This window comes from Vigna unguiculata, chromosome 7 (genome assembly GCF_037176805.1).
Source record: "Vigna unguiculata cultivar grain cowpea cultivar isolate G323 ecotype 2 chromosome 7, ASM3717680v1, whole genome shotgun sequence".
In the NCBI taxonomy this organism is placed as follows: Eukaryota; Viridiplantae; Streptophyta; class Magnoliopsida; order Fabales; family Fabaceae; genus Vigna; species Vigna unguiculata.
Genome location: NC_140798.1, coordinates 35,408,251 through 35,427,712, shown reverse-complemented (window position 1 = coordinate 35,427,712; position 19,462 = coordinate 35,408,251). Strand labels below are relative to the sequence as shown.

The following is a 19,462-nucleotide window of genomic DNA, read 5'->3' as shown; positions in this document are numbered from 1 at the left end:
CCTTCAATCATTTAGTTTAATCCACGGAATGAATATCCTACTTCCCTCTACTTTGTCTTTACGGTGTTGCTCTTTGTCACTACTAGGCTAAGTAACTTGGCTATCAATAAATAATTTTAAATATATGAATTACACTATAATCAAAATTCACAAATTATATTATAACTGACATTTATAATGATTTAATATTTTTTAGGCAATAAGTTGTGTTTTAGATTTAACAGAAACAAATTATATTATAATCAAAATTTAATTATTGATTTATTTAATTAATAAAAATAAACTTTTAAATAGGAGGATAAATTAAATTATTAGGATGTTAAGTAAAATCATAAATAATGCATAGAGTAAGTGCATTATAAATCGATATAATGCATCATAATGCAAAATATATTACAAATCATTTAATTAGTAATAGAAGTTAACAAATTTTATAAATAAAAAATAAACTTGCAACAGAAAATAGATTTTTTTGGGTTTAATTTAAAAAAAAAAAATCAAAAACTGGGTTCTAGCATCCATGATGAACTAAGTGAACTGGGAGACAGAGAAAGTGTGATTGCAGAAGGAGTTAACTGAGAGATGCACAGACATTGGTACTGAAGAAAGAAAAAAAGAAAAACATTGAAACTAAGTGCCACAATTTTGTTTTCATAGACAAAAGGCTCAAAGATGATATCTTTGCATTGTCTTTATTTTTTGTTTTCATAGACAAAAGGCTCAAAGATGATATCTTTGCATTGTCTTTATTTTGAAGCATGTAAGTGATTAGGGATCTCACTTTATTCATTCAGCATACTGATGGAGTAAAACATCTACACACTAAACAAGTTCTTAGTGTTGATACTCCAAAGTCCAAACCAACATCAAAGAAAAATGCATAAAAGCAGTGATAAACTCATAAACACAAGAAGAAACAGTAACAGAGGCATGAGCTTAGGTTAATTAAACCTATTTCATAACACCCAAATGAACTAGTACTCTTCAGCAGGCAAAGGTTGATGAGGAGGAGGCTCAATTGGGATAACAACGAATTCATACAGGACTGCTGCTAGGGCTGCCCCAAGTAATGGGCCCACCCAGAAGATCCAGTGGTTTTCCCACCTCCAGCCCACCAATGCAGGCCCAAAAGCCCGAGCAGGGTTCATGCATGCTCCATCAAAAGGTCCACCAGCCAGGATGTTTGCTCCTACCACCAGTCCAATGGCTAAGGGTGCAACCGTGCTGATTGCACCCCTTTTAGGATCCATAGCAGTGGCATAGACAGTGTACATCAGACCAAATGTGAGACCAATTTCAAGTATAAGACCATGAAGTGCTCCAACCCCAACTGATAAACTGAATCCCTCTGGTCTCTGCAACACCAACCACAGTGCAGTCACTATTGTGGTTTCTCATATTTTCAGTTCTTCAGTTTTTATAAAAAAAAAAATGTACACAAGATATGGCCAAACATATGTTCAAAATATGATGTTTTTTTTCTTTGTTTTCTTTCTGTTAAAGAGATAATATACTTATTAAATTGGTTCTGCATCATAAAGATTACCAAGTTGAGCCAGCATGCATACCCTTGTCTTTGAAACAAAGATTAGATTAAGAACAAGTATGACAATGCAACAGACAGCAACATCAGAGAGGGAAAGGTGAATTTGATGTAACATACCATGTTGTTAGTGACAAGTCTCAACAAGAGAGCAGCAACAATAGAACCAAGGATTTGAGCAACCCAGTAGTAAATGGCTTTAAGGACAGAGATCCTTCCACCAAGAAGAGCACCAAAAGTGACAGCAGGGTTCAAGTGTCCACCAGAAACATGTGCACTTGCAGCAATAGCAGCAAATAGAGCAAAGGCATGAGCCACTGCAATTACCACTAGCTCAGCTGCTGATGATCCTGGTTCCTTGTAAATTTGTTCTGCAATCACACAACTTAATCAAACACTCATCACACCACATAGCATATATTCACAATCATGTATATATAATAGCATGCATGTAATGAAAGAGGCTATAATATAAGTTTAGAGTGTGTATGTGTATATATCTGAGGTACAGACTCAAAGCAAGGACTGAGCCTTCTCCAACAAAGACAAAGATGCAAGTGGAGATGAATTCAGCTATGGTGGCTCTGATAGAGTCTGGGTGACTAGCCTCATTCGTTCCAAACTCATATCTTCTGGTTGTTGCCATGATCCCACAAGGAATTTTTCTTTCTCAACTGGTGAATGAGATTTGGAAAAGCTTAAGCAATTTGCAACACTATTCTTTCTTCATTATATGCAACTTGAATTTTGAGGCTTGGAAGAAGGTGGGGTCACTTACCTTGCATGGATGAAATGTGGAGTGCGGTAGCTTATGTGAGCCAAACAAGGGTTGGAGCTGTAAGGGACACCTAGGTTTGTGAAAATCTTAACGATCGGCACGTGGAGATATGTTTAACTCGCCATGCAAAAATTGATGCTTTTGCGATTGTGATTCTTATGTTAGTTTGCGGTGTTTATGCTCATCCCTTTTATCCTTTGCCGAACACGCCAAATTTGTGCAGTGGTTTCAATAATGGCTATTTTCTATGATAAATAATGTTACATTCATCAAATCCGGTTAAAAAAGTAATTTAATTTAGAGTAATGGTTGTCTCTCTATTATATTCATCCTTTACCAAACATAAAAGATTAATACTTTTAAAATATGTATATGTCTGTGAACTACTTTCTACACACTTAGTCACTTCATGTATCATATCAATTTCCACAGTAATTATATTTTTTGTCAGCACTAAAATAAATTATATAGATGCATTTGGAGTTCTTCAACCTTATAATACCATAGTTTAAAAGCTACTTAGTATTTGTATTTAAGAAAATAAATATCAAATAGCCACCTAAATAACAAAAAGGAATTCAACCAAACTTAGTGCACAAACATGAACAAGATATCCTCATTTAAGCATATTAGACTTTAAAAAAGTTATTTATTATGTTTTATATAAATTATCTGTAATGTATTGATTTTAAATCATAATTTTCTTACAAGATCATACATATCATCCACCAGCTTCTAATAGTTAATTAGGTCTTTAATCTTTATAATCTCGTAGACAATTGTTTTTGTCTTATATATATATATATATATATATATATATATATATATATATATATATATATATATATATATATATATATTGATTATGCTTTATATAATAAATGTTAGGTGATATTTCATTTGATACAAATCTTTATAAACTTAATTGGTAACTTTGTAAGAGGTTACCTCATGTGAAAAAAATATATAAAAATAACATAATAATTCGATATTTTAATAGTATAATTAAACAAAATCATTTGATATAAGCTGGTTAGTCTTTCGACTAGTTTGTTAGATTGAATACAAACAATGTTTGGGCAAGGATATAATTTAGCAGAATTTTGATACTTTTGAATTTTAACTCTTGTTCTTCATTTTTTTTTCTTTCAAAATGATGCTTTATATAGGCTTGAGAAGAAGTAATTGCTTTGAACTTAGTTGAATGATTTCGTAGAGAATCACTAAATGTAGTTCATGCAGCCTTAATTGGTTCTCTCTTCTTTACATAGTTCTCTTATAGCTGAAACTCCTTAACTTCCTAGATGTATAGTTTTTTACTTCTTTGATTGATAAAAACACACCATAGCAGATAAGTTGGTCAAAATTTATATGCTTGTGTCAAATTATTTTAGCTTTAGTTCGAAAAGATATTTAAATAAAGCTTAAACTCTGGATACAAATATCTTGATAACTAATAATGAAGACATTCTTTACTTAGTGAGTTTGAAGTCTTGGTTTTGTACTTATCATTCGATTGATCTTCATTTGTTAAGTTGAATTTGACATGATCTTGGTTTTGTACTTATTATTCGATTGATCTTCATTTGTTAAGTTGAACTTGACATGATGCTCCATCGTTTGTTAGACAAAGTCTATGCACACATAATCTAATTGACTATCAAACCTAACTTTTTCAAGTTTCAACCTTTAAGCTTTATTGTATTAAAGCACTTAATCAAAACATCGGAGGAGTTGGACTTTTACTCAATAATATCTCCATCATCATCTTCACAATGTTGATCATCATTAAACTCTTCCTAAGATGGAAATTAGGGATCTATGTTGGCATTTATCAAGATCAAGTGCATCTAAAGTTGAATCTCTTGTTACTCCATTTAAGTGAACATTTTCACCATTATATTCACCTTGAGTTTGTTCAATATCAATAACATCTCCCTCTTCGGTTATTCATTCATCATTTAACTCAATATCTTCACATGGGAGTATGGGTGTCAAAGTAAAACAACCTAACTATCACAGTTTGGCTTATTGAGTTAAAAATTAGTCAACTATCAACCTAACTCACTTTTTGTAAGTAAAAAATTTTATAACTAAACTCAACACACTAAGGGTGAGTCACTTAAGCGTGTTTGTTCTCCCAAATTATTCTATATATTTTTTGCAATATAATAAAAATAAATTGAATCAACTCTTTTATTTATAATAGTACAATTAAAATGTTCGTCCAATGATGAATCTTCAAAAATATTTTTGGTGTCAAAATTTTACCTCCATATCAAAATTTAAAGGGACAAATATACTATAATTAAAAAATATTTTTATTTATATATAAATATTTATATATACAAAAAAAATTTTAAAAAAATTGAGCCCAACCACCATAAAACTCTATTCTTTGTAAATCTAGTCTACCAAGTATTATTATAAAGATAAAGACAGTAAATGAAAATCAAAGTGTTTATCTATATAATTGAGCAAACAAATAAATTAAGTATTATTGAACAACATCTTAGTTTTTAGAAAGATTAAATATTTAACCTACATAGAAGTCAAGTCGTAAACAATTATAATAAAAATAGTGATTAAAAAATGATAATTGTTGATTATGGGTTAATAGTCAACCTATCCCCAACCTAGTTTGAACCTATTTAATCTATTGTTTGAGTGAATTGGATTCGATTTGACTCACATTTAAAACAACAATATTTTTTCTAATGTAACCTGACTCAAATTTGTGGTGAACCGGATTGACTTATGAATTTGAAATCACTTTAACACTTATGAATGAGAGAACGATAATTTGTTCTAATTTGTTTTTTTTCTTAACTTCAAGTTATACATTACATAAAAAGAAATTATGAATTACAAATTACTTCAATTATCATTTCAAATGAGCTTCATTACGCTCACATCTACAAAACAAGTCAAACTTAAAATTTGAATGATCCAAGAAGTGGTACTTTTCTATATTCCTTGAAAAATAACAAATTACATTTTTTTTTCTTTATGCAACATCCTTAACCAATATTCTTATGCACATATACAACTCCAACTTTAAATCATCAAGTTTAAAATTTGATTGGTAGTGAAAGTGAAGGTTTATATAATAGACTGCTATATCCAAATGATAATGATTTGATCTTTCATTAATTAATTTTCCAAACATCTTCATTACATTCTATGCATATTGCGAAATTATTTCACAAATAAGTAATTAAATTTTGAAGGAAGCAAGGTTTAGAATTTTTACCTTTTCATAGTATTATTAAAATTGCACCTAACTTTCAGTTTTGCACAATTCATCTTCCCATGTAAATTCTATTATAGGTTTTATATCTAAGTCCATGACCATCATAAGAGATTCAAGAACTTTGAGGCATATGATAATATTAGGGATGGCAATGGGTCGGGTCAGACACGAATAATATCTACCCGCTACTCGACCCGCAAAAAAAAAAGATCGTACTCGTTATCCGTCCCATTATTCATTGGATATCCACATAAAAAATATTTATGGATATTTTTCAACCTACGGGTAACCGTTGGATACCCGTGGATATTTTAAAAAAATTATTAGTTTTCAAATGATGTCCAAATTAAATTGCGAAAAAAAAAATTAAGCATTCATTCAAATAAAAGTTAATGAACAACTAAATAAAAGTTAAAACATAAATTCAAATTAATAGTACCTAAAATATACATTCAAATATAAGAAATTTAAAAATTAATTCTTATAAAAATAACAGTCTAAGATCTATGTTTCCTCTCCAATATCTTCATGTTGATCACTTGATTCCTAAAACAAATAAAACACAAATAAGTCATCAATAAATGACATAGTGACACTATTAGTAAAATTAGAATAAAATATTAAAAAGAGAACTACTAACATCATCATCAATTGTCTCCTCTAGTATTAAACTTCATCTTGTCCACTTTCAATTTTGAAGAACCTGAAAAGGAAAATCAATTCATTTGTCATAGTCAATCATTTGAATGAATATAAATATGTAATTTGAAGTGCTAATTTAATTACCTTTTATGTTAGTCCATAGTCAATATTAAACATACATCAATGCCTCTAAAGTGTCTGATGTAATCTATTGCAATGTGAAGTAAGAAATCGACCACCAGTACTAAAATAAGACCCAGAAGCAACTATTAAGATATGAATGACTAGGAATGGCTAGAAAATCTCTTATAATCATTTAAAAAATTGGATATTTTTTTAGCTCTTATCACAACTTCCAATTTTAAAGAATATATCTATCAATTTCCCAGATTCAAAAATGGCCTTAATCAGACAGGAAAAACTAATAAGACATAATCAGAGTCATGAGCAGTTCAAGTTCATGTATTAACCTAGAACTAAAATAAGAGATAGAAAACATACCCCTTTTAAAGCTTCACCCGAGATTTGAAGGATTAGAGGATGACCTTCAGAAGATTCAGCACGAGAAAACTGAGAGCAGAGAATGAAAGGAAAATGAGTTAACAAAAAGGATAATACCACAAAAGGGGTTATTGATTAAAAACAGAGCTATAGAGAGAGCTAAGAACAATTTTTGGAGATGAATGTTAAATGTGTAAGAAAGAAAATGAAAGGAAATGCATGGGTTTACCTGTTCGAAAATCTCAAAGCACTTGGACGGCAGCAGTGAACAAAAAAAGAAATGAACTTCAGCATTAACCTAATATCTCATAATCTAACAGTGAGTACGTGCAGATACCATTAGTATGATATCCAATCCTGACCCGTTAAGAAATGAGTATTAAATTACCTGTTATCTACGAGTATCTATTATCCACAGGTACCAACTATCCATCACAAATTTTATTCTCATATATCTGCGGGCGCGAATTTTTTTTCCATAACATCCTTCCGAAACTAATTATATAATGACATTTTTAACTTTTCTACTTTGTTGTGAAGTTACAAACTTGTCTGTTCGGCACTCTTCAAAGCTAAACATGGTCAAAAAATGTTTTCAATTCATAAAAACAAGATAAAGTCAAATAAGCTATTTCCTCATATCATATCTCACCGTATAATTTTTTTCAACAGGTAATTAACTTTGTTTTGTCATAAATGTAGGTGTCTATCTTTTTTTTTTTCCTTCTTAATAGCAATTTTGTAAGGCCCCATTTTTATATTCTGCCCTAAAGTTGATGGGCTGCCCTTGTGAGTGGGCCTAAGGCCGACCCAATGTATAAAATTCTTAGGTCTGCCCTAAACCTAGAATTCCTTGCCATTTTCAGAAAAAGCTTTGTCCTTGCCTTGAGCCACAGCCGCCTTTACCTCTGCTAGGGTTTGGAGAAGTCGCAGTCTAGCAAGTTCAGCCGCATTTTTCCGTTCCGCGTAAGTCTCCCCAACTCAAGCTCTATGTTCGTTCTGTCTCTTCTTTACGTTTTCAGTTTGAGCCTTCTAGTGAGCTCATTTTAAACCTTGTCCTGCTGGTTTCAGTTCGCTAAGCCGTTCCTTGGGCTACTGTCCTTCGCCGCTCGAGTATCGGAAGCTCTAGCTCGCATCTCCCAGGTACGGGAAGTTAGGGTTCTAGTTTCGAGTCTTTTGGAACTGTTCATGCGTTGTTTGTTGATTGTATGGTTGGATCTGTCGTTTTGAGGTGTGAAAGTACTCTGCATGTGTTGTTTGGTCGGAAAACATGGCTGTTGCAGTGGGGAACAGTGGCGAGACCTGTTAATCTCGCCCAAGCGAGTCAATCTCGCCTAGGCGAGATGAAACAGGGAGCTAGCCTAGGGCCTCTGCACGAAAAGTCGCCCAGGCGACTCGCTCAACTTTTGAGCGAGCAGGCAACTCGCCCAGGCGAGAGGGATCTCGCTTAAGCGAGATCCCGCGTTGCTCATGCTCCTGCTTTTGTGCTCTCGCCTAGGCGAGGGGGAGGCTCGCCTGAGCGAGACCCCTCAGCCTGAGCGAGACGCTGGGCGAGACAGTGCTGTGATTTGGATGTTTGATGTTTCCTGAGTGATCTATTTTGGTTGAGTATGATTATGTGATGATGGACATGTATATAATAGAATATTTTGCATGTTTGGCATGAGTTATGAACGACGTATGACGGGTTGGATATGATATTGACATGTGAAATGAATGAATGGGTTGGAACTAAAGGGATACGTGATTAATATGAGATGAGACCCTAGATTCATGGGGTGGTGATGATCAGAGGTATGGATTCGAAATCTGACGCGTATGAGGAATTAATCTCAGGGGTTGGTATGGAAATGTAAATATGATTTTAATATTTTCTTATTGCTGAATTATGAATGTTGGTCCGTGTCAGCGTATAAATTCCTTGGGGTCTCTAGGTGAGACCTCCGGGGTCGCGCTTCAGTGGTCGGGACGTAATTCCATGGCCCCTGCTAGTGGGTGTTCATGGTGGTGCCCCATCTGTATAACTAGGTAAGGATTCAAGGTAAGGTTGCATCCTGACGCTCCGAGGAGCCAGTTGGTCTCACTTAGAGCGGACTGACTTTTGTGGTGGGAGTAGCAGGAGGCCTGAAACTCATTAAGGGCTAACCTTGTGGTGGGAGAGATTTTGATTCATCGTAACACTGGTAACACATAGCTCAGGATCGAGCAGCTCAGGATCGAGCAGAGGTATCCACCACAAGTGCAAGCATCCGCTGAATCCGACCGAGTTATACGTATCCGGATGAGTGGAGTCGAGTCGTAGTGTATTGAATGAAGAGTCATAACATGTTTGGTTGATATGTGGATGAGATGATGAAAATATATTTGATTGCATGTTGAATATGTTGTTGGCTCTAGCTTACCCGTTTTGTTGCATGGTTGTGTTGTATGTGGCTGTTCTTCCTTGCGATGATCATCAACTTGGTTGATGGGAGCAGATGGGCGAGGTTCTCGTGGTCAGCAAGGGAGTGGTGATTCAGTAGCTTAGCCATCTGGGCTGGAGTCATTTCATTCATGATTTCATTAGGGCTACAGCCCCTGTATCGTCTTATGATTTCTTACTCTACACGCCTTATTAGAATTTATCTGTTTTTGTTGGCATTGTGGTGTGCCAGATTGTAGGGGTTGCATTAAGGACCCCAAGACTACGCTGCTATACTTTATCGCGTGACGTTTCCTTTAATTTCGTTTAATAATTAAATGGGACGTTACAAATTTGATGGATCTTTAAATTTTTTCAAAATCTTTAATGAACAAATAAATACAACAGACAACACATGGTCCCAATTTGCAACAAACCTCCAGTTGCCTTGATATTTGTATCATTTACTAATATTTGGAATTTATATACATATATAAACTTTGGATCTAGTAATTAAGGACATCGAATAAAATGATTAATATATCTTGAATTTTAAAAAATCATAACTAATTATAATATTAAATAAAATCTAATTATTATAAATGTAGTTATATTTTATTTAAAAGATAAAATTAATATAAATAATATACAATTCTAATTAATAATTTATTCGATACATATTTATAAAAAGTTAAAATATAATTAAATAATAAAATAGTTATATTTTAATATTGTTAAAAATTAAAATATAATTAAAAGTAAAAAAATTAAATTAAATTGAAAAAGTGACAAAAAGATGTTATGGAAAAAAGAGAATTTTTTTCACAAGAATGTGTAATATAATATTTTATCACAAAAGCTTTTAAAAAAATATATAAATTTTAAAGAGATTTCTTTTTCTTCTGAAAAAATTAAAGACAGTATCTTTTAGACTCAAGTGTCAGATGAATAACTTTTTCTTACATTTTAGAAATGACATAAAAAATTCTAAAATGTTTATTTTATATATTATTTAAAAAATTTAAAAGACATTTTTATTTTTATAAATCTATTATATAAATTTATATTGTTTTAATTAATAAAATTAATTATTTCAATTTTCAATATAAAAATTGATATAATAAATATAATTAATTAAACATGAATATGATTAGCATTCTCACCATTTCTTTTTTATGTTATATTATATCTGATAAAAAACTTATAAAAACCTATTTTTCATAGGATAATAATATATCGATCCTTGAACACTTTAAGACAGTGCACTGTTAATTTGTAGACAAATCGGAAAATTAGAATTTCCCAACTTTAGTTTTCCTAATTGTGGAGAGAATCTCAATTGGTAGTGAAGGATCTGGACTCTGAAGAAGAACAAGCATAGCTATGTCTCTCCTTAAATCTCCTCTGCTGTCGCTGCCATCTACTCAGGTTCATTATCTTATCTTCTTCCTCTCTTCTTCCGTTCCATTTCACTTCCTCATTCATTTCGATAACTTGATTCACAGTGCTTGAAATCGAAGCAAGAAGCTAGGTTATTGTCACATGGGCCAAACATAGGAGGAATCAGCAGAACCATCCGTAGAACTGGGAATAGGAATGGAAATGGGGTTAAAGCCTTTTTCTTTAATCCTGAACAAGACCCCATCGTCAAAGACGCTCTCAAGGTATGAGTGTCTCTTCTTCTCACCACTCGTATATATCTCAGACTTATATTGCTTAATTCAGTGTTTTGATTAACTGTTACTGTTTCATGTCAGGTGGCATGGCATGCATGAAATGAAAGAAAAAACTTTTCTTTAAGTGAAATTGACTTTAAAATGAACAAGCAAAGGTGTATCTGTTCTTCAGATTTAATATTTTATGATGGGAATTCACTTTAAATTAAATCAAGGATGCATGGGCACTCTTAAAGGAGCCATCTTCATCTGCAATTGACTTTAGAAATGTTTGTGACTGTGAGCAAGAGTGATACACTTCTTTAGTTAGACTAAAGATTTTTCAAACAAAGATAGAAGTATCTCTTTTAACACCATGGCTACCCTGTAAAATACGATTGGGATTTCAAACTGTGCTTACATTTTACTATCTAGTCTCATGATGAAGAGCCAAGTGGTGGCGTACATCTAGGGAGACCAGAATATTGATGACCCTGCCACCTGGAATACAAGAACCTCTAGTGTAGCTTAATCCAAGTCAAACATTTGTTTTGGACTTGTATGAATGATTTTTAAACAAAAAATTCATACAATAATTTGTACCGCGATATATTTTTGTGGGTCTCTCTCTTGCAAATCATATAATACATGTCATAATTATGAAAAGAGATAAACACAACAAATAATGTTGTATAAATTGTTTGTGTGCTCATATGTCTAATTTATATAGAGCTGAAGGTCAAATTGTTAAGCTTTTCGTTTTGTTTGGGGGGAGGGAGTGAAAGATCCATTGATGTTGTTGAATGTTTGTGGTTTACTGGTGGGACTATATGGCATGATTGTAAAAAAGAACTGATGCTATTCCAGAGTTGTGTCATGTGACCTTTGCTTCCAATTTAAGAAGTGAGGTTAAGCTTAATTTTGCCCATAGTCTAAGACACTTGTATCACTGGTTCGTAAACAAATGAGTTGTCAATAGGCTGGTGGTGGGAGATTTTTGAAGCGAAGTGCTTATGGAGAAGTTTTCTTCAAATAGTTCCATACAATTTATGCCTTCATGAACATGCCTCCTGTGTTTGAGTAAATTTTATGACACAGCTGAGATGCAATTTACTGTGAAAACGTCGACTTCCTGCTCAGTTCATGGGTAAATATTTTATTGATTTTCTGTTTTGTCCACAAAAAACCATACAATAAAAAGTTGGTTTTATATTTTCTGACTTGAAATAGTGAAACCTTATTACTTTGTTAAAACCTACGGCCAATAATCTAAAAGCATTGATTAGCTGTAGTATTCCTTGACTCTTGACATTTACTTGGATGTTGCCGCAATACTGTAGACTGAAAAAGCATTCTGTTGGCATTGAAAATTTGACGTGCTTTTATCACCCTTTGTCATTGCTATAATTTCAGGAACCAGTGGCATTTTTGGGTGGAATGTTTGCGGGTATTTTAAGGCTAGATTTGAATGAAGACCCTCTCAAGGAATGGGTAACTAGGACTGTTGAAGCTGCAGGTATTAGCGAAGAAGAAGTGAATACAGAGGAGTCAACAACTGAGGCAGCTCCACTAGAGATTCAGATTGAATAACAATTACAATTGTTTCTTTATTATACAAATTTTATAAAACTTGCGTTAGATTATTATGCCGACATAGCAATGGAAATTGGTTCAATTGGTCATGAATAATAATCTTTGGATCTACATATGTGAAATGAAGAACATCTCCGCTCCTGTCTCTTCTTTCCTTAAAGATGGTAGACTTTTTAGCATTTGAATTGGTGTGATAACTTGCTTGATTTGGTATCATAAGGTATCTGTCTACTGTTATGCCAGCTAAATTTTATCCTCAAGCAATTTTTAGAAATCAAACACATGATGCTTGACATTATTGATATTTAGACACCATTTGTTTTAACCTGCTATACAACTTCCAAACTATTTTTTACGTAGCTTTATCTTGATATAATAGTAAAACAAGTTGTTTAGTCTCAAACAGTTTGCTGAAGGTGTATTGAGAATTCTGCGCACGAGGTCTAAACTACCTCCCTAGGTTCGTAGTTATAGACACTGTTTGTTTGGTTTTAAGGAACATCCACAGACCCCAATTGAAGTCAACTAATAGCTTGGTTAAGTTTTCGTTTAGACCTAATAGTATTTACCTATATACCATAATGTCCTTTTTGTAAAGTGTGAAAAAGTAGCCTTAATGGGCAAGTAAGGTTTCCTTCACTGCAAAGCAAGTTTGAAAGAACGTCAATACGTCTATCTCCTCATTTGTTGCAAGAATTACCAGCTCTTGCCATGCATTTCTTACTGTCGAAATGATCATGCTTGCTGCATAAAGCATTGTGGCAAAATCATGAAAGTGCAAAAATTCTAGAAGAATAACAATACAATTAAGTAATACCACAATTACAAAGGTTTGAAGTCTGTATACCGTTATTATGGCTTAATGCTCACGTGTCTGTCAACATGCATCTTTACAGATGTCGTGGCCTGGTTGAAAGAAAATGTAAAAGGGAACTCTTGTATCTGACGCAACACAATACAGCAGAGTCAATATGCAGATGAACTACCACTGATCTATTTCGGTAAATAACATGCCGTTTGTAGGTGAGGAAGGTAACCACACCACTGTACCTTTTGACAGGCCAATCAATCCAATTTCCAATAGCATTTTTCATATTTAGAAGTCAAAAAAGTGTGTGTATATAGGAGCAGCAACACGAGCTAGAAATAAAACTGTGTTTGCCATCACAAAATTTGAGAAAGAACACCACTCAGTAAATAACTCCTATTCATGGCAGATCATCAGAGACTGAGGATCCACCCTATGGAAGGGGAAGCACCAGCTCCCCCAACAACCCCATTGGTACCTCCAGGCTCCTCAAGATCAGAAAAGGGTATCCCTTTACACCATCCTCCACTGCTACGTTCTGTGCCAGCAGTATACTCTAAACCACGGAAAAGAAGCTGTTTTTGCAAGTGCATGTGTTGGACAATAAGCGTGTTTGTTCTCCTCCTCATTATCTTGGCTGCAATTGTTGGAATCCTTTACCTAGTCTTCAAACCAAAACTTCCAGATTACTCAGTTGACACTCTCAGGATAAGTGATCTGAGGCTTAACTTTGACATGAGTCTGTATGCAAAGTTTGATGTGAAGATCACAGCAAACAACCCAAACAAGAAGATTGGTATCTACTATGAAAAGGGTGGAAAGTTAAGTGTGTGGTACACAAACACAAGGCTTTGTGAAGGGTCACTGCCCCAGTTCTACCAAGGTCACCAGAACAAAACAGTGCTCGATGTGTCTTTGAGTGGTCAAGTGCAGTCTGGAAGCACCTTAATGACGGCACTGCAGCAGCAACAGCAGACAGGACGCATTCCATTGGATCTGAAGGTCCATGCGCCAATCGCCATCAAACTTGGGAGGTTGAAGCTGATGAAGATCAGAGTCTTGGGAGAATGCCTGTTGGTGGTGGATAGCTTATCATCTAATAATCTCATAAGCATCAAGGCTAGCAACTGTAAATTCAGAATGAAACTTTGATTCCATTCTGAGAGAGTTTCCCTTGCTTCATCTCATTTGTTTGTATTCTTTTTTTCTTTTATGATTGAAAGACTTCTGATTCTTTCATGGATATTTTGAGTTCTAGATTTTGGATACTCCATGAAACGAAGACCCAATGTCTTTATATCACCAGCTATTATCTCTGTATTTTTTTTTCTTCTTCCTCTTTGAGAGTGTCTATCAGCATGGGGTGTCCATCAAAGATTTTTCATATTTCTTACACTATATTATTGCAGCAGTTCATACAATTTTTTTATCTTCTATCTTTTATCATTCTTGATTTTGACATTATATCTGATTGTCTGATTTTAATGAAGTGGATAGTCGTTTCAAGATTCTGTGACAAGAACTTGCTACAAAAATAAAACATAGAAAGTCAAATCAAACTTCCTCCAAATGAAGGAAGAGAAAAGGAAGTAAAAGAACTACGACAGAAAATGTTACAAATATCATAACATGTTTGGTATATTTAAGATATTTTTAAGAGTAAAAGAAATACTTATATAAAATGGAAAATTTTTCATTTGAAACTTAATTACAAAATTTCATAAATGTTACATTAATGGATATTTGTAAATATTTATATAAAATATTAGAATTTAACATTCCCAATGAAAGATTAATCCTATTGATTTTTTTTTACACAACACTCATATTTAAGAAAAATAGATCACATTAACCAATTTAAAACTACTAGATGTATGCAAAAATAATTGTTCCAAATTGTACCAAAAAAATGACTGCATGTTGATTTTTTTTTTTTAATATAAAAAAAACTCCCTAATGTATACTTAAAAAATTCATGCAAATTATTCAAATTACTTCGTTTCATATTTATCTTAAAAAAATTGTATTACATTTTTTTATAAACTTAAATACTTTTTGATTCTCATTTTCGTAATGTTTGTTGCGAATGGTCCTCATCTTGACAGAATGTTTAAAATGGTACTCATTCTTACCGAATGTTTAAAATGGTCCTCATCTTCGCAATTTGTGTTTTATTTGATCATTTTCTGTAACGTTGTTTAAATCATTAACGGAGCATTGTACAGGTAGCAAGGTTTGTATTAGGGTTTGTATTGTACTGTACAGTTGGGGTAATTAGATATTTGAGGATAAATAAGTGAGCTAGGGTTTTAGTAAGGAATGTTTGGACAGTTGATGAGTTTTGGCAATCTTGTTCCTCCATTCAACTAGTGTTGCTGCAATCTTCTTCTTCTTGCAATCTTTATAATGGGATTGCAGGAAGAAGAAGATTGTAACAACACCAATTGGGAATGGAGTAATAAGATTGTCAAAACTCAACTGTCCAAAGATTCCTTACCAAAACTCTCGCCACTTATTTATCATTTATCCCCAAATATTTAATTACCATACCTGTAACACATCCTAATAATGATGATCATTTTAAACATTCTGTCAAAATGATGACCATCCGCAACAAACAAAATAAAGAACCAAAAAGGTATTTAAGCATTTATTTATATTATTAATTATAGGTTCAAAATATAATTTCTTTATTACATTCTTTTAAATTATAAAATAAAATACCGATATAAAGAAAACACGGAGACAGGTGAATTGAACAGTAGGCACTGGGTAGGAGATTGGCGATTGCATTTGAAGTTGTTGATGTTGTGAGTGTGGAGAAAGATTAGGGTTTTGTGTACAGAGTAGAAGAAGAATTAGGGTTTGTGTATACGCAAATACAGAGAGAGAGAGAGAGAGAGAGAGAGAGAGTGTGTAGAAGAAATTTTGATTGAGGAAAAAATGGGTAGTGAAGAGGATTCGATCGAGCAAAGCGTTGCTTCCCGTCGCGAGAGACTCCTAGCTCTCAGAGCCGCTCAGGAGTTGTCCAGTGTTCCCGAACCAAAGGACAACGACGATGCTGAAGAAGAAGAAGATCAACAACAAGAGTGAGTATATGTCCACCTTCGATGCTTCTCTTTCTGATACACAAAAAACACTTACGGTTCTTGAAATTGCGTTGCAGAATGAAGTTTCGTAACTACGTTCCTCATGACAAGAACCTTCAGGAAGGGAAGCTTGCCCCGGCGGTGCTCCCAAAGTTCGAAGACCCTGTCGATGTGCCTCCACCCGAACCTCAGGCTCAGGAGGTACTACTCTATTGCGTACTCCGTTGGTTAATCCGTCATTATTTTTCTTTGTCTCTTCGTTTTGTAATATGTATTTTTTTTGTACAAAAAAAAAATTAGGATCCGTTTCTGAATATTGCTCCGAAGAAACCTAACTGGGACCTGCGGAGAGATGTGCAGAAGAAGCTTGATAAGCTGGAGAAGCGAACTCAGAAGGCTCTCTATCAACTCATGGGTACGTTTACGCATGCCCTTATTCCCTAATTGTGTTGTCCGGTGATAGATATCTACCGTGTGGTGAATGGTTATGGGTACTTTCCCTTAGTTTTGTTAATTTTCTATGACACCTTGTTTCATGACTTGAATCTTCATGCAATCTGAAAATACCGTCCGATGGTTTTCCTTGCAAACTACTGATTAATGCTGGAAAAGTATGCTATCTGTCCCTGGTGTTTGCTTTTGGTTTCCTTGTTTCTTTTATTTGTGTCTTCACTTTTGCCCAAAATGCTAAATTCCTGTTGACAGATTAAACAAATTGTTTGTGATGATATTTGAATCATAGTGCTGTAAAACAAAATGGTGTTTATTTTGTTTTCTTTCCGTCAATTTTTTCTTTTTTTGTATCGAAGGCGCTGCTTCATTTAGGAAAGCATTTTTAGTTCACTGCTGCTGGCTACTTTTTACTTCGCTCCTGTGGGTTGATATTTAGAAAAATGGTGGATCGGTTGGTGAGCATTATGATAAGAGATTATTTCGGTCTCCTAAACTTGCTAAAGGTTATGGAAGGGAATGACAGAAGGAAGAATAGAAATACAATTGATGTCTTTCTCTTTTCCAAATAGGAAGACCCAAATGTTTGTCTGGCAAGTTCTTGCCACTTGTGTGTTATGTAGGCAATTTATGCTAGTCAATGAAATAGAGTTAGTGTTTAGGACAAGGTGATATTTTTGCTAGCTACAAGGTTTTACTAAAAACAAATAGAAGTTTTGGAAGTAGGACCGAAAACTAAACATTTGTTGAGGCTAACTTAAAAGACTGAAATGAAGTGAATTCTGTCTCGATTAATTATATTTGGATCTTTATTTCCTTAACATTTGTTGAAAATAAGTAGGACTAGCTCGTGTTTAAACTGAGGTTATCAAATCACAATTCAAATTGTATGTAAATCAATCACCATTTGATTTTTGAATTGTGGTTGTTTGACTAAAGTAGCACTGTTTTAAAAACATTTTACCAAAAAATATCAAAAAACAAAATATATGATCAAATAGGTTGATGGTACGACAAGCAAGTTGTCATTCCATGTAGCAAGGAGCCAAGTAGAATAGCACCTTCGATGAGAATGCAACAATGACACATGCATGTATTTGTTTAATGGTACATAATATTGTTAATGCACTCTTATATAATAAAATAATCTTCTCTCTTGAGAGTGAGATACGCACCCAAATTAACCAGCAGATACAACGATAATATTGTATTTTGTGTGACCTGACCTTCTCAATCCCGTTCTCAAACCGGGGTCCTTCCAGTGTGTTCCATTTTATTAGCGTGCATCGGCCAGCCCGTTGACCCCAACCTGGTACTAACCCCTATTACCTATTGATTTTTACTAATTTCCCCATAGCTCATTTTTTCGATTTTTAAAAGAAGAAATATATAGCTGACCCAATCAGGTCATTGCTGAACCCAAATTATATTAGGTTGGCTCAGTTCTGTTTGGATTCATTTTCCCCCAAACTCAATCGGAAAGGATGGCAAACAACCAACTAGGAGACATCGAGTGATTGCCTGCAGAAAATTGATAACAAAGCCAGGGCATAACCAAATAATGGGGCCTTCGTTGTGCTCCTTCAATCTCTTCTAACAACTTAAACTTGAATTTTTACTTTCTGAAAGAATCATGTTGAGTCGAGCAATTCATATCAACGATATAGAATCACGTCAACTCATGCACGTATTGCATGATTGAAAATCGTTTGTGACTTATCAAATGATATGAAATTATGAATTATTTGCTTGCTAAATCGTATCACATCATGCAATTTGAATCACAAACGTTAAGAATCTATTAACTTTAACCTAAAGAATAAAATTAATACATTAAAAACTAAAAGAAATCTTATTCCACTAGGTGAAGTTAGGTTGGATACATAGATTACATGAGACACGGTCACAGGATGCCATCTAGGTACTATGTGAATCTAGTATATGTGACTACTAAAATTAGTTTTATGAATTGCAAATCTTATAGGGTCTTTCGTTTACGCTGGCCATAAGTATTCAAATAATTTATCCATATTCTATTTAGTTGAATAAGAGAACTGCTCTTAATTTTTCTATCGTCTGTGTTAGTTTTATTCTGTAAATACTACGTCATCTGAATTACTTGTGTAGTCTTGTGCCTTCTAATGAATCTGGAGTCACTACAATGCTTTTTTTGAACAGTGGAACAAGAGAAGCAAAAGCAATTGACTGAAGGAGATGATACAAATGGCACAGCAGAGTAGATTGCATTTTGTTACGGCAGCTGAAAGATATTGAAGCAATATGTTGAGAACTTCTCTCCCATTTAACCTTCTTATTAACACATAAAGAATAGGAATCTAACAGATTTAGAAGTGTATCGTGAATTTCGTACCATTCAGTTCTCTTTCGATGAACAAGTATGAGTATATTAGATCTGTTTCTAGAGGTGAAAAGTCCCTGGATTCTGATAGTTGTATCAATTAGTTTATATACATAACACTACTCGAATATGGGAGATTTAATTTATTTTCCTCTTTTATGTTCCCTGGCCATTGTGGAAATAGGGATTGTTGATCTTTTGGGCAATAATATCCGAACCTCAAGTGAATTATGTTCAGCATTGATGATTTTTTTTTTAAATTTCCTTTTCTAACAAATATTTGCCCAAATAACCCCAAGCTTAATATTTTTTTTATTCCTAGATGATTCAATGTTTTTGTCTATTTATATTTAACTCTCCGTATATTTCTTTAAAAAGATTAGGTCTACA

At 33.7% G+C, this 19,462-nt stretch overlaps 4 protein-coding genes across 6 annotated transcripts; 3 read left to right on the top strand and 1 right to left on the bottom strand.

Annotated features, from left to right (window-relative positions):
* Positions 1-765: 765 nt before the first annotated feature.
* LOC114190364 (putative aquaporin TIP-type alpha) lies at positions 766-2,334 on the bottom strand. Its single transcript, XM_028079213.2, has 3 exons — positions 2,057-2,334; positions 1,664-1,914; positions 766-1,355 (listed from the first exon to the last, which is right to left on the bottom strand). The coding sequence occupies exons 1-3, from the start codon at positions 2,187-2,189 to the stop codon at positions 975-977; spliced, it is 765 nt and encodes a 254-aa protein (XP_027935014.2). The 5' UTR covers positions 2,190-2,334; the 3' UTR covers positions 766-974.
* An 8,020-nt stretch (positions 2,335-10,354) lies between these two features.
* LOC114192807 (UPF0426 protein At1g28150, chloroplastic) lies at positions 10,355-12,526 on the top strand. Its single transcript, XM_028082628.2, has 3 exons — positions 10,355-10,546; positions 10,624-10,782; positions 12,187-12,526. The coding sequence occupies exons 1-3, from the start codon at positions 10,502-10,504 to the stop codon at positions 12,361-12,363; spliced, it is 381 nt and encodes a 126-aa protein (XP_027938429.1). The 5' UTR covers positions 10,355-10,501; the 3' UTR covers positions 12,364-12,526.
* Positions 12,446-14,603, top strand: LOC114192806 (NDR1/HIN1-like protein 6). 3 transcript variants are annotated; one of them, XM_028082626.2, is made up of 3 exons: positions 12,446-12,586; positions 13,263-13,398; positions 13,584-14,603. In XM_028082626.2, the coding sequence occupies exons 2-3, from the start codon at positions 13,377-13,379 to the stop codon at positions 14,324-14,326; spliced, it is 765 nt and encodes a 254-aa protein (XP_027938427.1). In that variant the 5' UTR covers positions 12,446-12,586; positions 13,263-13,376; the 3' UTR covers positions 14,327-14,603. The 3 variants fall into 3 exon arrangements, with proteins under 3 accessions (XP_027938427.1, XP_027938428.1, XP_085531574.1); XM_028082627.2 differs by lacking the exon at positions 12,446-12,586 and having other exon boundaries at positions 12,714-13,389; XM_085675448.1 differs by lacking the exons at positions 12,446-12,586; positions 13,263-13,398 and having other exon boundaries at positions 13,405-14,603.
* A 1,312-nt stretch (positions 14,604-15,915) lies between these two features.
* Positions 15,916-19,309, top strand: LOC114190389 (Cwf18 pre-mRNA splicing factor). Its single transcript, XM_028079247.2, has 4 exons — positions 15,916-16,263; positions 16,341-16,464; positions 16,564-16,678; positions 18,892-19,309. Exons 1-4 carry the CDS (start codon positions 16,118-16,120, stop codon positions 18,951-18,953), a joined length of 447 nt encoding a protein of 148 aa, XP_027935048.1. The 5' UTR covers positions 15,916-16,117; the 3' UTR covers positions 18,954-19,309.
* Positions 19,310-19,462: the final 153 nt, after the last annotated feature.

Coding starts and splice junctions, on each gene's coding strand:
- LOC114192807 (XM_028082628.2), top strand. CDS start 10,502: ATGTCTCTCCTTAAATCTCCTCTGCTGTCGCTGCCATCTACTCAG. Junction 10,547..10,623: donor TGTCGCTGCCATCTACTCAG/GTTCATTATCTT, acceptor CTTGATTCACAG/TGCTTGAAATCGAAGCAAGA. Junction 10,783..12,186: donor TCGTCAAAGACGCTCTCAAG/GTATGAGTGTCT, acceptor CTATAATTTCAG/GAACCAGTGGCATTTTTGGG.
- LOC114190364 (XM_028079213.2), bottom strand. CDS start 2,189: ATGGCAACAACCAGAAGATATGAGTTTGGAACGAATGAGGCTAGTCAC. Junction 1,915..2,056: donor AGGCTCAGTCCTTGCTTTGA/GTCTGTACCTCA, acceptor GTGTGATTGCAG/AACAAATTTACAAGGAACCA. Junction 1,356..1,663: donor GACTTGTCACTAACAACATG/GTATGTTACATC, acceptor TTGGTGTTGCAG/AGACCAGAGGGATTCAGTTT.
- LOC114192806 (XM_028082626.2), top strand. CDS start 13,377: ATGCCGTTTGTAGGTGAGGAAG. Junction 13,399..13,583: donor GCCGTTTGTAGGTGAGGAAG/GTAACCACACCA, acceptor TATTCATGGCAG/ATCATCAGAGACTGAGGATC.
- LOC114190389 (XM_028079247.2), top strand. CDS start 16,118: ATGGGTAGTGAAGAGGATTCGATCGAGCAAAGCGTTGCTTCCCGTCGC. Junction 16,465..16,563: donor CCGAACCTCAGGCTCAGGAG/GTACTACTCTAT, acceptor AAAAAAAATTAG/GATCCGTTTCTGAATATTGC. Junction 16,679..18,891: donor GGCTCTCTATCAACTCATGG/GTACGTTTACGC, acceptor TTTTTTGAACAG/TGGAACAAGAGAAGCAAAAG.